The 12465-nt window shown below is 46.6% G+C and overlaps 7 protein-coding genes across 12 annotated transcripts; 5 read left to right on the top strand and 2 right to left on the bottom strand.

Annotated features, from left to right (window-relative positions):
• The first annotated feature begins 257 nt into the window (after positions 1 to 257).
• CG44194 (uncharacterized protein) lies at positions 258 to 1108 on the top strand. Of its 2 annotated transcripts, none has more exons than NM_001300379.1 (1): positions 258 to 1108. In NM_001300379.1, exon 1 carries the CDS (start codon positions 462 to 464, stop codon positions 657 to 659), a length of 198 nt encoding a protein of 65 aa, NP_001287308.1. In that variant the 5' UTR covers positions 258 to 461; the 3' UTR covers positions 660 to 1108. The 2 variants fall into 2 exon arrangements, with proteins under 2 accessions (NP_001287308.1, NP_001262518.1); NM_001275589.1 differs by having other exon boundaries at positions 402 to 1108.
• On the top strand, positions 258 to 1108 carry CG17327 (uncharacterized protein). Of its 2 annotated transcripts, none has more exons than NM_001275590.1 (1): positions 258 to 1108. In NM_001275590.1, the coding sequence occupies exon 1, from the start codon at positions 643 to 645 to the stop codon at positions 1060 to 1062; it is 420 nt and encodes a 139-aa protein (NP_001262519.1). In that variant the 5' UTR covers positions 258 to 642; the 3' UTR covers positions 1063 to 1108. The 2 variants fall into 2 exon arrangements, with proteins under 2 accessions (NP_001262519.1, NP_731760.1); NM_169488.2 differs by having other exon boundaries at positions 402 to 1108.
• CG7488 (uncharacterized protein) lies at positions 1059 to 2364 on the bottom strand. Its single transcript, NM_141991.3, has 2 exons — positions 1360 to 2364; positions 1059 to 1302 (listed from the first exon to the last, which is right to left on the bottom strand). The coding sequence occupies exons 1-2, from the start codon at positions 2291 to 2293 to the stop codon at positions 1115 to 1117; spliced, it is 1122 nt and encodes a 373-aa protein (NP_650248.1). The 5' UTR covers positions 2294 to 2364; the 3' UTR covers positions 1059 to 1114.
• A 472-nt stretch (positions 2365 to 2836) lies between these two features.
• yellow-f2 lies at positions 2837 to 4589 on the top strand. The gene is made up of 4 exons (NM_141990.3): positions 2837 to 3050; positions 3167 to 3556; positions 3665 to 4320; positions 4388 to 4589. The coding sequence occupies exons 1-4, from the start codon at positions 2879 to 2881 to the stop codon at positions 4526 to 4528; spliced, it is 1359 nt and encodes a 452-aa protein (NP_650247.1). The 5' UTR covers positions 2837 to 2878; the 3' UTR covers positions 4529 to 4589.
• Positions 4590 to 4782: 193 nt separating this feature from the next.
• On the top strand, positions 4783 to 6535 carry yellow-f. 3 transcript variants are annotated; one of them, NM_001275588.1, is made up of 4 exons: positions 4783 to 5001; positions 5237 to 5518; positions 5585 to 6240; positions 6302 to 6535. In NM_001275588.1, the coding sequence occupies exons 1-4, from the start codon at positions 4839 to 4841 to the stop codon at positions 6440 to 6442; spliced, it is 1242 nt and encodes a 413-aa protein (NP_001262517.1). In that variant the 5' UTR covers positions 4783 to 4838; the 3' UTR covers positions 6443 to 6535. The 3 variants fall into 3 exon arrangements, with proteins under 3 accessions (NP_001262517.1, NP_001262516.1, NP_524335.1); NM_001275587.1 differs by having other exon boundaries at positions 5222 to 5518; NM_079611.2 differs by having other exon boundaries at positions 5189 to 5518.
• On the bottom strand, positions 6441 to 11943 carry CG31342 (uncharacterized protein). 2 transcript variants are annotated; one of them, NM_001104293.2, is made up of 8 exons: positions 11554 to 11943; positions 11275 to 11495; positions 10628 to 11196; positions 10500 to 10551; positions 7960 to 9378; positions 7707 to 7848; positions 7485 to 7643; positions 6441 to 7431 (listed from the first exon to the last, which is right to left on the bottom strand). In NM_001104293.2, the coding sequence occupies exons 1-8, from the start codon at positions 11758 to 11760 to the stop codon at positions 7216 to 7218; spliced, it is 2985 nt and encodes a 994-aa protein (NP_001097763.1). In that variant the 5' UTR covers positions 11761 to 11943; the 3' UTR covers positions 6441 to 7215. The 2 variants fall into 2 exon arrangements, with proteins under 2 accessions (NP_001097763.1, NP_001097764.1); NM_001104294.3 differs by having other exon boundaries at positions 7707 to 9378.
• On the top strand, positions 9473 to 10608 carry CG14383 (uncharacterized protein). The gene has a single exon (NM_141988.2). The coding sequence runs from the start codon at positions 9486 to 9488 to the stop codon at positions 10482 to 10484; it is 999 nt and encodes a 332-aa protein (NP_650245.1). The 5' UTR covers positions 9473 to 9485; the 3' UTR covers positions 10485 to 10608.
• Positions 11944 to 12465: the final 522 nt, after the last annotated feature.

Raw genomic sequence — 12465 nt, 5'->3', positions numbered from 1 at the left:
TGGCCGAAAAGTTTTCTACATCTATCCCAAAGAACAAACACAAACTTTTATTTATATGAGCTTTACTTTACTTCTGTGTGGTCCATTCTTAGAAAACTATACTAATGCGTTCTTAAAAATTTGATTTGGGAAATGTTAAAAAAGCATTTTAAGCCATACAAAAATTGTAAAACCATAGGAATGTATGTTTCATATACTTTTTTCAACATATATTGTAGGTAAAACAAATCATCATGTATTTATACAGAAAAAGGTCCCAAAGATCTAAAAATTTCCTATTCTGTCTATGGAATAAACACATTTATAATGCAAGAAAATATATTTTACAGTAAATTCTTTCAATTCGATAGTGGGCCAAATGTCGTACAGAATATATCCGTGTCCCTTCGATGTGTTGACAACCCTGACCGAATTTCGTAATTTCGAAACGAACGAATTCAGCCGGCGAAGTGGAGAAGAAAATGTCCGCATCGACGGACCAGGATCCCGTGGAACTAATGCTGAAGAAGACCGGCTGCATAGAGCTTCACTACAAGGTGCAGGAGTGTATCGCCGAGACGGGCGACTGGAGGGCTTGCCAGGAGAAGGTGAAAGAGTTCCGGGCGTGCATGCAGAAGTACGTGGAGCAGCAGAGCCAGAAGTATGCCCACGTCAAGTAGCATCCTGCAGAAGTTCCTCAGCAACGGTTTGGCCTTCGGCAAGTCCACCAAACTGGCGCTGGTGGTCCGAACCGACCTAAAGATGTCCAAGGGAAAGACAGCGGCCCAGTGCGCCCATGCGGCGGTCATGTGCTACCAGAGCTCTGTGCAGGGAACCAAGCTGCAGAACGCCATTCTGCAGCGTTGGTGTCGCCTGGGACAGCCGAAGATAGTGCTGCGCGTGGACAACTTCGAGCAGCTAAACTCCCTGGAGCGACAGGCCCAAGAGTCGAACGTGGTGGCCGCCTTGGTGAGGGATGCCGGGCGCACTCAGCTGGAATCTGGGACAGCAACGGTCCTCGGACTGGGTCCAGCCCCTGCCGAAGATCTAGACAAATTGGTGGCGCATTTGAAGCTTTTGTGAACTCTTAGGTTTATGCAACGTTACAAATAAAGTACAAGTAATCAACAAGTGCTCAAGCGGCGGTCTTCTTGCCCTTGGAAACTGTAGATATAGTAAGGGACACTGCTTGGCCGAACATCTCCACCAGGTCTGATGTAACTCGCTCCGTGATCTGCCGCAGCTTGCCATTACCCTCGCCACAGATTAGGCGCTCGATTCGCGTGGTGGGGCACTGAACCTGCACGGATGTGTAGACAACATCTGCAAAGAAAATCGGAATTGAAAAGGATTTCTTTACGAGTGTACAGAAGTACTCACTTTTTTCCACACTGTAGTACTCGATCTCGCACTTAAGGTTGTAGGGTATCTCCTGCGGCAAGTAGTCCAGCAGACGAGCCCGCACACTCTCCACAATTAATGCTTCTGGGCTGGAGTCCGTATGAATGTCAGCTGGGTATTTCCAATCCCTGGGCTTAGCCTGGCCCACCAGGTAGTTCTGCATCTCCTGCAGCCCATTGCCGGTCAAGGCGGAAACAAGAAACACGTCGCTAAAATGGCTCCAGCTAGACTCCCGCTTGTTGATTCTTATTTCCTTGGCGAGAGCACTTTTTGCCTGGACTTCCCGCTTGCCAACTGTCAAGGTGTCGTTGGTGAGTGTCTTGATCAGATCCAACAGCAAACGCTTCGACTTCAGGGCGTCTATCTTATTCAGCACCAGGAAACTGGGCAGGTTGCTATACGCCTTCAGCGTATCCAAGACAGTGGGATGCAGTTCCTTCCTAGTCCAGGCATTTGAGGCATCGTGCACCACGGCGATGATGTCCGCATGCTGTATGGCATGGCGGTAGGCACTCTTAAAGTTCTGGTCCAGGTGGTGCCGACGAATCTCATGTTGCGTGACCAGGCCCGGCGTATCGTAAAAGACCAACTGCGTCTGGCCGGTGGTGTAAATGGCCGTGTTCGACTGCCGAGTGGTGTGCACCTTGGCCGAGGTGGGACACACTCGGTGGTTCACCGTGTTGTTGATGAACGTGCTCTTTCCCACATTGGGCACTCCAATTACCGCGATGTGCAGTGATCGTTGCTCCTCTCCGGGATTCCTCGATTCTGCGGGCGGTGGGCGCGTGGTCGGAGCCACTGCATCGTTGGTGTGGGCGGCGCCGGTCAAGCTGCGCACGTTCACCAAGAACAAATTGTGGGTTTTCGTGCTATTCAGCAATTTTAACGAACTGGCTAACAGATTATAGCGCATATTGCTATTTACACTGTTTACGCTAAATAAATTACGATTTACACAACAGCTTTGTATATCGATACCTCTTATCGATTGTTGGTAGTGATTTGATTAATTTAATAAATCGCCGTTAAGTCTTTTGGCGCGAAATTTGTTGCTTTAGTTTTCTAAGTTTAGAAATTATGCATTAAATTTATATTTTTGGGTTAATTATTATTAATTGCTAGAGAATATATTGCTAGAACAGCAATGCTTTCATAAACGAATAGCGTAACGTTTCTTACAACTAAATGTTCTTCTCATGTTTTTGTGATTGATTTATATATGTATACAACATAAAAAGAAAGAAAAGCTGAAAGCTGTTTATAATTCCATTTGTATGTAAATAATTAGATTTTTACTAACGATTATTATCAGGCTAACAAGTCACAAAACCGGTTTGAGAACTTGTGAGAGTCGCGCTTTTCTTATCAATTTTAATAATTTGCGTTCGAACCGCTGTGAGAATAGATTCCAATTGGGAACAAATTGGCTTTCAGTCGCTATTGAGGCCTCAACTTGGCAAGGCGAACTTAGATTATAGTTCCCCAGGAAAACCGAGCAATGTTATCGCCCCAATTTTTGATTCTAAGTTTAATCTCAGGGTTACAGCTGCTTTCCTTGGCAGATGCTGATCCCATGATAGAGGTCTTCCGATGGAAGCAGATGGACTTTTACAATCGCGGAGATGGCCATCTAAGCTCGGGCGGAAGGAAAGACAGGCCCAGCTTTTCAGGTTAGTACTCATAATATGATATTACTAGTTCTCATTCAGCAATAGCAATCTCGCGAGCCTTGTTAGATAGATTTATTGGTATTTACTTATGTACTATTTTTTTATTGTTCAACTAGCTCCGGTTGTCTTTCCTGGAAAGTATTCTCGTCGAAAGCGTAAGATTATGACCTCCCGCGATACACCGGTAGTGGTCAGCTCCCGCGCCGACAGCGACGACCCCAACGCCTCCTACATTCCGTACAATAACGTGCCCATGGGAGCCACTCACTTCCGCGGCCGCCTCTTTGTCACGATGCCTCGTCGACGGGTGGGCATCCCATCCACCTTGAATTACATCGATCTGGCCGAGGACGGATCGAATCGCAGCCCCAAGCTGCGGGCCTATCCCAACTTTGCGCTTAATCAGTTCAACGCGAGTGCGGAGAATCTGGTGTCCGTCTACAGAACCTCCGTGGATGCATGCCAGCGTCTCTGGTTTATCGACACGGGAATGCTGGAGTATCCAAGTGAGTTGGCATGTATTGACATGTAATATAAAAGATCAGGATCGATCCGTATTAATCTAATTTGGTGACCAAGAATATAAAAAACTCAATCATGATTCTCATATCCAGATAACCGCCAACAGATCCGCCGTCCCAGCATTTGGGTAGTTGACTTGGCCACGGATCAGGTGCTGAAGCGCTTCGATGTTCCGGAGAGTATAGCTGAGACGGGTCGCGGATTGGCCAGCATCACCGTGGATGTGAAGGCGGGTCAGTGTGGCGATGCCTACGCCTATATTCCGGATCTGGTGTACCGGCGCCTGTACGTCTATCACCTGCGAAACGATAGAATCTGGTCCTTCGAGCACAACTACTTCAACTTCGATCCGCTGTCCGGGGATCTCAGCATTGGCGGCCAGACCTTCCGCTGGGACGATGGCATCTTCTCAATAACTTTGGGGGCCCAGAAACTGGATGGGAGCCGCGATGCCTACTTCCATCCCATGGCCAGTACGAATGAGTTTGTGGTCTCCAACCGGGTTCTGCAGCAGGAATCCAACGCCGCACGTTCCGATCATGGGAACGATTTCCGGGTACTCGGAAGCCGTGGTCCGTCCACCCAGTCTACGATGCACGCTTACGATCCTGGGACTGGGGTGATCTTCTTCGATGAGATCCAGCGCAACGGAGTGGGCTGCTGGAAGACCAGCAAGCCCATCTCGGCGGAAAACTATGGCTCTGTGGATTCCAATGCCGAGGATATGATTTATCCCAGCGACTTGTCGGTAAGCAAATGGTTTTGGATAAAAAAGTTGAAGAAAAAAAGTTATACATCTCATCTTACTATTGCAGATTGACGAGGATGGCACCATTTGGGTCATGTCCAACTCCATGCCCATCTTCATCTACTCCACACTGGACACGAGTATATACAATTTCCGGATTTGGAAGCAGAAGGCTTCACTGGCCAAGAGGGGCACAGTTTGTGAGTGATTCGTGTGGAATTCCTGTTGAATTTGTTACTTAATTAAAAATACATACATAAGTAAGAATGACGAAATTTTCGAATAAATAGTTAGCTTTACAAATATACTCTTCAGATTATCAACAAATCTTAAAAGTTGAATAAAGAGACATGGAAAATAAGAGCTTGGGAATCCCAGTGACTGCTCTTATCACTTTACATTCTGAGCTCATTTTTGAGTCGCAGAGCACGTTTAACTCAGTTGAACCCAAGCTGAGGAGTCAGTCAGTCACAAGTGGGTTTTCAGCCAGGAAAGGCGAACGACCGGAATTTTATAAAATGTTATCGCTGGACGTTCTGCTCCTGTGCGCAATCTCAGGGTTCCAATTGCTAATCTCTGCAGATGGAGATCCCATGATTGAGGTCTTCAAGTGGAAGCAGTTGGACTTTTACAATCGCGGCGATGGCTATAAGGATTTGTGGAACAGGATCTGCATTCCAGGTAACTCCAAAAATATCCAATTGAAATATGTTCAATTTCAAACATCAGCAAATGTCGGTGAATCACTAAGTTTTTCCACAAAACATTATGAAATGGTTGTAATATGAATATTATTTTAATCACCATTTTATCGTCACTTTTATAACGAATAATATGTATATATATCACAATTATTCGTTCGACAAAGATTCGCATTTCTACAACTCCCGCAAGTGCTTAGGCTCCTCATCCTCAGGATCCTTCATCCAATACAACAACGTGCCCCAAGGAGTAACCCACTTTCGAGGACGCCTCTTTGTCACCGTGCCACGGCGACAGCCGGGCATTCCGTCCACCTTAAACTACATCGATCTGGCCAAGGATGGGTGGAGTCAGAGTCCCCATCTACGGGCCTATCCCAACTTGGCGGTGAATCAGTATAATGCGAGCGAGCAGAACCTAGTGTCTGTCTATAGAACCTCAGTGGATGTCTGTGGGCGTCTCTGGTTCGTCGACACCGGAATGCTGGAGTTTCCCAGTGAGTATAATCATTTGCTTTATAGGCAAGGTGATCCAGGTTAAAATAATATTATATAACCATCAGATAATCGCCAGCAGATTCGACATCCTAGCATTTGGGTGATCGATTTGGCTAACGATCGCTTATTGAAACGATTTGAGATTCCGCAGAGCATAGTGGAGATCGGACGTGGACTAGCCAGCATCACAATCGATGTGGGCGCTCGGAGGTGCAACGATGCCTATGCCTACATTCCGGATTTGGTCAATCGCAGACTGCACGTCTATCACCTGCGAAGCGATAGAATTTGGTCCTTCGAGCACAGCTTCTTTAACTTTGATCCCCTTTCTGATAATCTCAACATTGGTGGGCAGACCTTCCGCTGGGACGACGGGATTTTCTCGGCGACCTTGGGATCATATAAGCCCGATGGCAGCAGGGATGTCTTCTTCCATCCTATGGCCAGCACGAATGAGTTTGTGGTTAGCAACAGGGTCTTGCAGCAGGAATTCAATGCAGCACGTTCTGATCATGGAGACGACTTCCATCTTCTGGGAACTCGTGGTCCGTCCACCCAGTCCACAATGCATAAATACGATCCGCGGACCGGGGTGATTTTCTTTGCCGAGGTCCAGAAGAGTGGAGTGGGCTGCTGGAAAACCAGCAAGCCGTTCTCAACGGAAAACCATGGCTCCGTTTATTCCAATTCATCGGAGATGATTTATCCCAGCGATTTGACCGTAAGCTCATCCCTTTCTATTTGTAACACGAAAACGAAGGTTAAGTGCGTTGTTGTTTTAGATCGACGAGGAGGGATACATTTGGGTGATGTCCAACTCCATGCCCATCTTTGTGTACTCCAAGCTGGATGTGGAGAAGTACAATTTCCGAATCTGGAGGCAGTCGACATTGCTGGCCAAGAGGGGAACAGTTTGTGAGTGATTTGCGTGGAATTGCTTTAATGAATTTTTCGCATAAGTAATATGTTTATCGAAATAACACACGGAAACTTATTAATAAAATAAATCAAAAAGCATTTACATATGTATCGTTTAAAATTGCCTAAATTTGAGTACTCATTTTTATCACATCTTATATGTTACGACAGATGCGTATGTCTTTTCGCACGAAACAAATGAAAACATGAAAGAAAACAACATCAATGAACAAAATCAGAGGCACTCCAATATTGCATAAGGATACTAAGTTGCACAGTTGTGTGTGTAAGGGTTACGCGTGTATATGTTAACCTAAAATACTTGAATTTCATGTTGTAAATTTCTCATAACTTTTCCGCATCTAAACAAATTCGAGGTGTAAATTTGGTAGCCCTTCAAAGTGTCAGCTATACATATGGTGTATATAGATCTATATATATATATATATATATATCTATTCAATTTGTATATATATGTACGAGTTTATATAAAGTTTTGCAAAAAATATATAGGTTGCTTTTGTATATGTTCCTCAACGCTACACCTAAGTCCTTTAAGTAGTTTCGATCATAGTTAATATATGTAGTGTGTAGTACGTAATATAGCGAAATGTTTCTACCAGTTCTAGTTGACTATATAGTGGCTGCGTTCATTGACCTTTTCGCGAAGATGGAATGATTACTGGCCCGGAGCTATTCGAAATTGCCTCGCGTATAGCAGCTTATTACAGTTGAGAGTTATTTGTGGTTATATGGAATCGTTCGTTATAGCTAGTGACTACTGCACTAAGTAATCCTTGTAGCCGCGCAGCGACTTCAGCTGCTTTTTCAGCTTGGTTATCAAATCCGACGGTTGCACCAAAATGGATATATCGCGTCCCACGGAGTTCAGGCGGTCGCGTATCTCGAAATCCTTGAAGAACAGATTCAGCGAACGACCATTGATCTCGGTGAGCATCCAAAAGGTAAGTGAATTTCCGTCACACGATTGCGTCTAAAATGAACTCATTTGTTAGTGTTTATTGAGAAGGTCACCAGGTCACGTACCTTGGGCGGAAGACCGTGACGTGCAGCCAAACTATTTGGCACCACATCCACGATTGTCGAAGTGTTTCCATCCCGAATCAGACCCAGGCACTGACCCTCGCGGTCACGTCGGATAGCATAGGCGCGACCAAATGGGATTCGTCGCAGCAAGACCTCAACCTGTGTGAAAAGAGAACCAGAGATATTATAAAATCAGGCAACTAAGGATCTTTCCGAACTTACAAATAGCGTATTGGTGTTCCTTATTATCTTGTTGGCCTCAGCTGCACTGCTAATGCTCACACCTGCTATGGACAGTAGCTGATCACCGATGTGTAGGGCATTGTAGAGCACAGGGTGTTCCTTCTGCTTCCAGCCTGCAATCCTGTAAACACAACTAGTTAGTGAATCATACCAATTGCTTATACAATTTCCAAATATAATTCGGTCTACATACAATCACCGTGGAGATGATACGAAGTTCTCTCTAACTTACCAAACGCCACCGAAGGCTTCTACCCAAGCGATGGAACCGACGCAGTCCTTGCGCCTTAGATTCAGTCGCACTCCTCCAGGATGCATAATCTCGCGACGCAGCTGCATCACTTGCTGCTCCCGCAAAGTCAATCGCTTGTTGGGCGACTGCTGGGCGGGATTGGTGCTTGACGGAGGTGTTCCCTGTGGCGGTGGCTGCATACGAAAGGCTCCGTTTCGGGATGGCGTAAACTCGTTATTGTTAGCGTTACGCTGCGTTGCGGGCTGAGGGACCCGCTGAAGTGGAGCCTGGGCATCGGATGTGGACGAACTGCGTCGCCGCTGCTCCTGGCTGTCACCGGTTACAATCGAGGTGTTATTCCTTTGCGTTGGCGTAACTTGGGTACTATTGGAGCTGGAAGGCGTGGATTGTTCAATGTTGTTATTCGCGGCGCTGGTTGACTTGTGCGATGTCTTCGTTTTCAGTGGCGTGTTCAACAGCTTTAGGTAGTGGAAATCCCTTCTACTTGGCCGCGAACTAATGACCAGTTCGGTTAGTCCTCGGGTCAACTGCGGCGTCGCCCTGCCGGCTGCATTGGGGGTCACTGGTTGCGCCGTTGCCGGCGAAGCCAACCGACGACGTGGCAAAGCTGGACTGCCATTAGTCACTGGCTGTGTGGTATTCGTGTTTGCCACTCTTGTGGGACTGCTTCTGCTGGTGATCGGAATGCTGGAGGAAAGGAAGACCTTCTCGTAGTGGATATTACCACTGATTATGGAGTCACTGCCCTGTTCTGTATTCACGCTAATATTCGTAATGCCCGAGGTGTTGGCACTGAGTATTATCTTTTTACTTAATCTGGGCGTCTGCGGCTTGGCAGGATTAACAGAGGAAGAGGCTGCGGAAGAACTGGGTGCACTTCCTCCGGCCGCTGGATAGCAGGTGCCGTAGACAGCCACCTTGGTGGTTGCGTCTCCGTCACCCAACACCTTTACTTTCGTGGTGCCCGACACCTGTGAACTGGAGCCATTGGACGAGCTTTGCTTAACGGGCGTTGTATACGGATTGCTGCTACTGGACTGTTTGCCAAGGACTTGAATGGTACTGGTACTGCTACTGGCGTTGGACGGAATGATTTGTACGTTGCTTTTATACTCGTGATGGGTCTGGATTGGCTGCTGCTTGGCATTAGTCTGGGGCTTGCTCTTAACCTCAGGGAATCGAAACACCTCAGCGGTGGTGGTGTTCTTGGGCGGCAGTTCGGGTGGATGTTCCTGGCCACTGTTGGCGGTATTCGACACTTGGATAATTGTGATGTTGTCCTGAGAGTCCGCACTGTTCGTAGGAGCGGCGCTCGAAGATTGGGATTGGAGGGGCTTGCGTTGCGGTCGCTTTGATTTGTCTGCCGCTCCAGCTGACATGGATCGCGATGTTTGCGGTCTAAAAGAAAACAGGAATACATTTTAATATTTGATAAAGAATGCTGACGTCATAGTAGGCTGATTTCTAAATCACAAGCCAGTTTGATATAAACAAATCTTGGAGACATGGCCAAACCGTTTTCTTTGACAGAGGAGAAGCTAGATGACCTATTTGTGCAGGAGGTTGTCAGTGTGGTGAAACTGGTGGACATGCTGCCCGATAAAGATAACATTGTGCCCACATGCACCCGATGGCTCAACATCTTCCAGCAGTCAACGCCGAAGGAACGCTTTTCCAGAAACTATATGCTACTGCTCCTTCATAAACAACTCAATGATCACAAATCGTTGGGTTATCCATTTACGTGGCCGGGCAGTTTCCAGTTGGATTTGCGCACTCTTCACCAAATGAGCCTAAAACCGAATCCCGCAATCGGCAAAGATGTTGTATGCTGCAAATTTGATGAAAGTTTGAATGAGGAGGAACAGTCTTCTTTTAGTTCATGCGAGAATATAGTGGAGGCCAATCGTAGGTTGGTCAAAGAAAACGCTGCACTAACCAAGGAGTCGATGGAGCTTCAATGTCTGATCGATAAGTTGCAGGTGAAACGCGCGGCGGACAAACATGCCATTAAAAGGATAAATGATCAGATTTACATGCTGGACAAGGAGAACCGATATCTGAAGCGAAATTTCGCCTGCTCCTCAATCAGCGCCCTAAAAAGACTATGCAATGGACAGGATCCGGCGATGTTTTTTGACACCATGTTCAGTGTTTTCTGCGAAGACGTATCAGACCACCAGCAGGTGCAGCACTTTAACGAACTCTTCAAAACCTTGCTACATGCCCACATGGATCACTACCGGCGACAGCAGCGTGCTCCTCTGATGGAGGAGGCAAGCCAAAGTTTTGACAATCTGAAAGCCCAGGTGAGCAAGAGATACAAAAATGTGTTGGGCATGAAATTGGATGCCGAGAGCCACGAGCTCACCCTCAGTGCCATGAGATATCTAGCCGTCCTGCGAAAATTGTTCAAGGCCACCTTTAAGGGCAAAGCGAGCACCAAGAAGGCAGTACTCAAGTTCCTGCAGCACAACTACGAGCTTATGAACGAGATGTTGTAGGATGGATTCACTCACCTGGGAATCAGTCGTTCGCATTGCAGAATGTGCTCCAAATTTAGGACTTGATCTACAATTTTAGGTTATATTTTGTAATGTTAGAGTAAAAATTAAATATATTTAGGTTATATAAAAAATATTCATACCGGCAGAAACGCGCTGTCCAGTGACCACCACGACGTCAACGCGAGCTCCATTCTCGGTAAGCATACATGCCTTGCGCAGCAAGGGCGACAGGTATTCGTCATCCGAGAGATTCAAATCGGCATCACTAGTGGTCGGTTGCTCCGCTGGAGGTTCCTCAGCTACAGCAACATCTTCCTGACCAGAGGCTGACTCTACCGACTCACTGATCTGCTCGCTGTAGGTGCTTATGGGATCGGAGAGCATGTTGAGGAGGTGCTGCGTTAAAGTGTTGGACATGGCAGCGGGAGCAGGGGCAGGAGGTGCAGGTGTGGTGGGCACTGGACTTGTTGGTGGCTCAGGAGGTGGTGCTGGCGGAGCCTGATGGCTGGGTGCCACCACACGCTCGACGCCCGGTACCAGAGCCGCCGGAACTGGAGGAGGTGGTGGCAGTGGCGATGTGGGATCCCGCGTGGGCAGCAACGGTGCGCGCACTTCAGGTAGCTTCGTGTAGAGGTTTTCGCGCGGCGACAGAATCTTCATTTCGCGCAGCTTGGAGCGCAGCGTTTCCACCCACTCTTGCATAATCTCCCTGCGAATAAAAAAGCGAAAGTGAGCTGTAAGTGGTGCAATCTTAATTGCGTTGCGTGCGGGGAGCTTTTAGTTTTACCAAGAGACGGCGTGAAAGCGCAACACCTCGTGGCTCAGCGTGACCACAAACTCGAACTCATGCGAATTGGGGATGAGGGCATGGGAGATGTGCAGGGTTTCCCGCAAGGAAACGGCCCATTCCGGCAGATGACCAGCTGCCTGACGAGGTTCCGCATAGCCCTCCAGCAGAGCTTCCGTATCATCGTGAACACAGAACACCACCCAGGAGCACTCAGATTTCTGAAAGACATGTGATGTAGTAACCAGACACTAGGCGGAGTCTTTCGGTGCCACCCACCTTGGGCCCGACGGTCAGTCGTTTCCCATCCGCTGTCAGCCGTTTGAGCCATGTGTTCTTGTGAATTTCCCGGAATTGGGCACCTGCTCCACCCCCACCAGCACCTGGTGCGCCTCCTCCTCCGCCTGGGGCAGCCGCGGGCAGTGGAGCAGGTACACTGGCATTCCCGCTGGATGTCGCAGGTGCTGCCGTCGCCGCCGCTGCCATGACCGCTTCCCAAAACTACGGTGTGGTTTCCTGACTGGGATGGGCTTCTTTTGCATGCCTTGGGCTCGTTGCTCTCCGCTAATTAAGCCCACATTTCACTTGATGCGTTATTGGGCCACGAAATATGCTGCATTTTCTGGGAAAATCAACTGGGAAATCACGACGCCATTTTTGGTATCGGTATTTGGATATGGGTATCGGTATTGTTCCACACAAAACTTATCGAAAGTGCAGTGCATTAGCGGTATTCTTGAAATTGAAAACATTTTATAAGCAATAAAAACTTTATCAAATTTCAATTACTACAAATCATTGTTTATTATTTATCCGATTTTAGGATGTTTTTCTTTTATATTGCTTAATTACAAAAACCTTTCCGCAACAACTTACGTATACTATATATTCTTTATTTATTCGTGTAAAGTAATAGATTCGTATGAAAAGTATGTAAAAAGTTATGATTAAGCGTGCAATGAAATTTTGATAAAGAATATTTTTAATGTTTAGAGATCTTATTATTTTCATGCTCTTCCAATATGATATAATAATTCAGATGCTAATAAAATAAATGAAGATCAGTAAATTCGATTATCTTTCTGATTCACTTTCCATAGTATCTATGCAAGAAAAAAAATATAAAAAAAATAAAACTACCAAGTTTTTATGCCATAATAATACTTCTTTTTATTGAGATTTTTAAAATCA

This window comes from Drosophila melanogaster, chromosome 3R, assembly GCF_000001215.4.
Source record: "Drosophila melanogaster chromosome 3R".
NCBI classification, from domain to species: domain Eukaryota; kingdom Metazoa; phylum Arthropoda; class Insecta; order Diptera; family Drosophilidae; genus Drosophila; species Drosophila melanogaster.
This window is presented reverse-complemented; position numbering and strand designations above follow the sequence as displayed.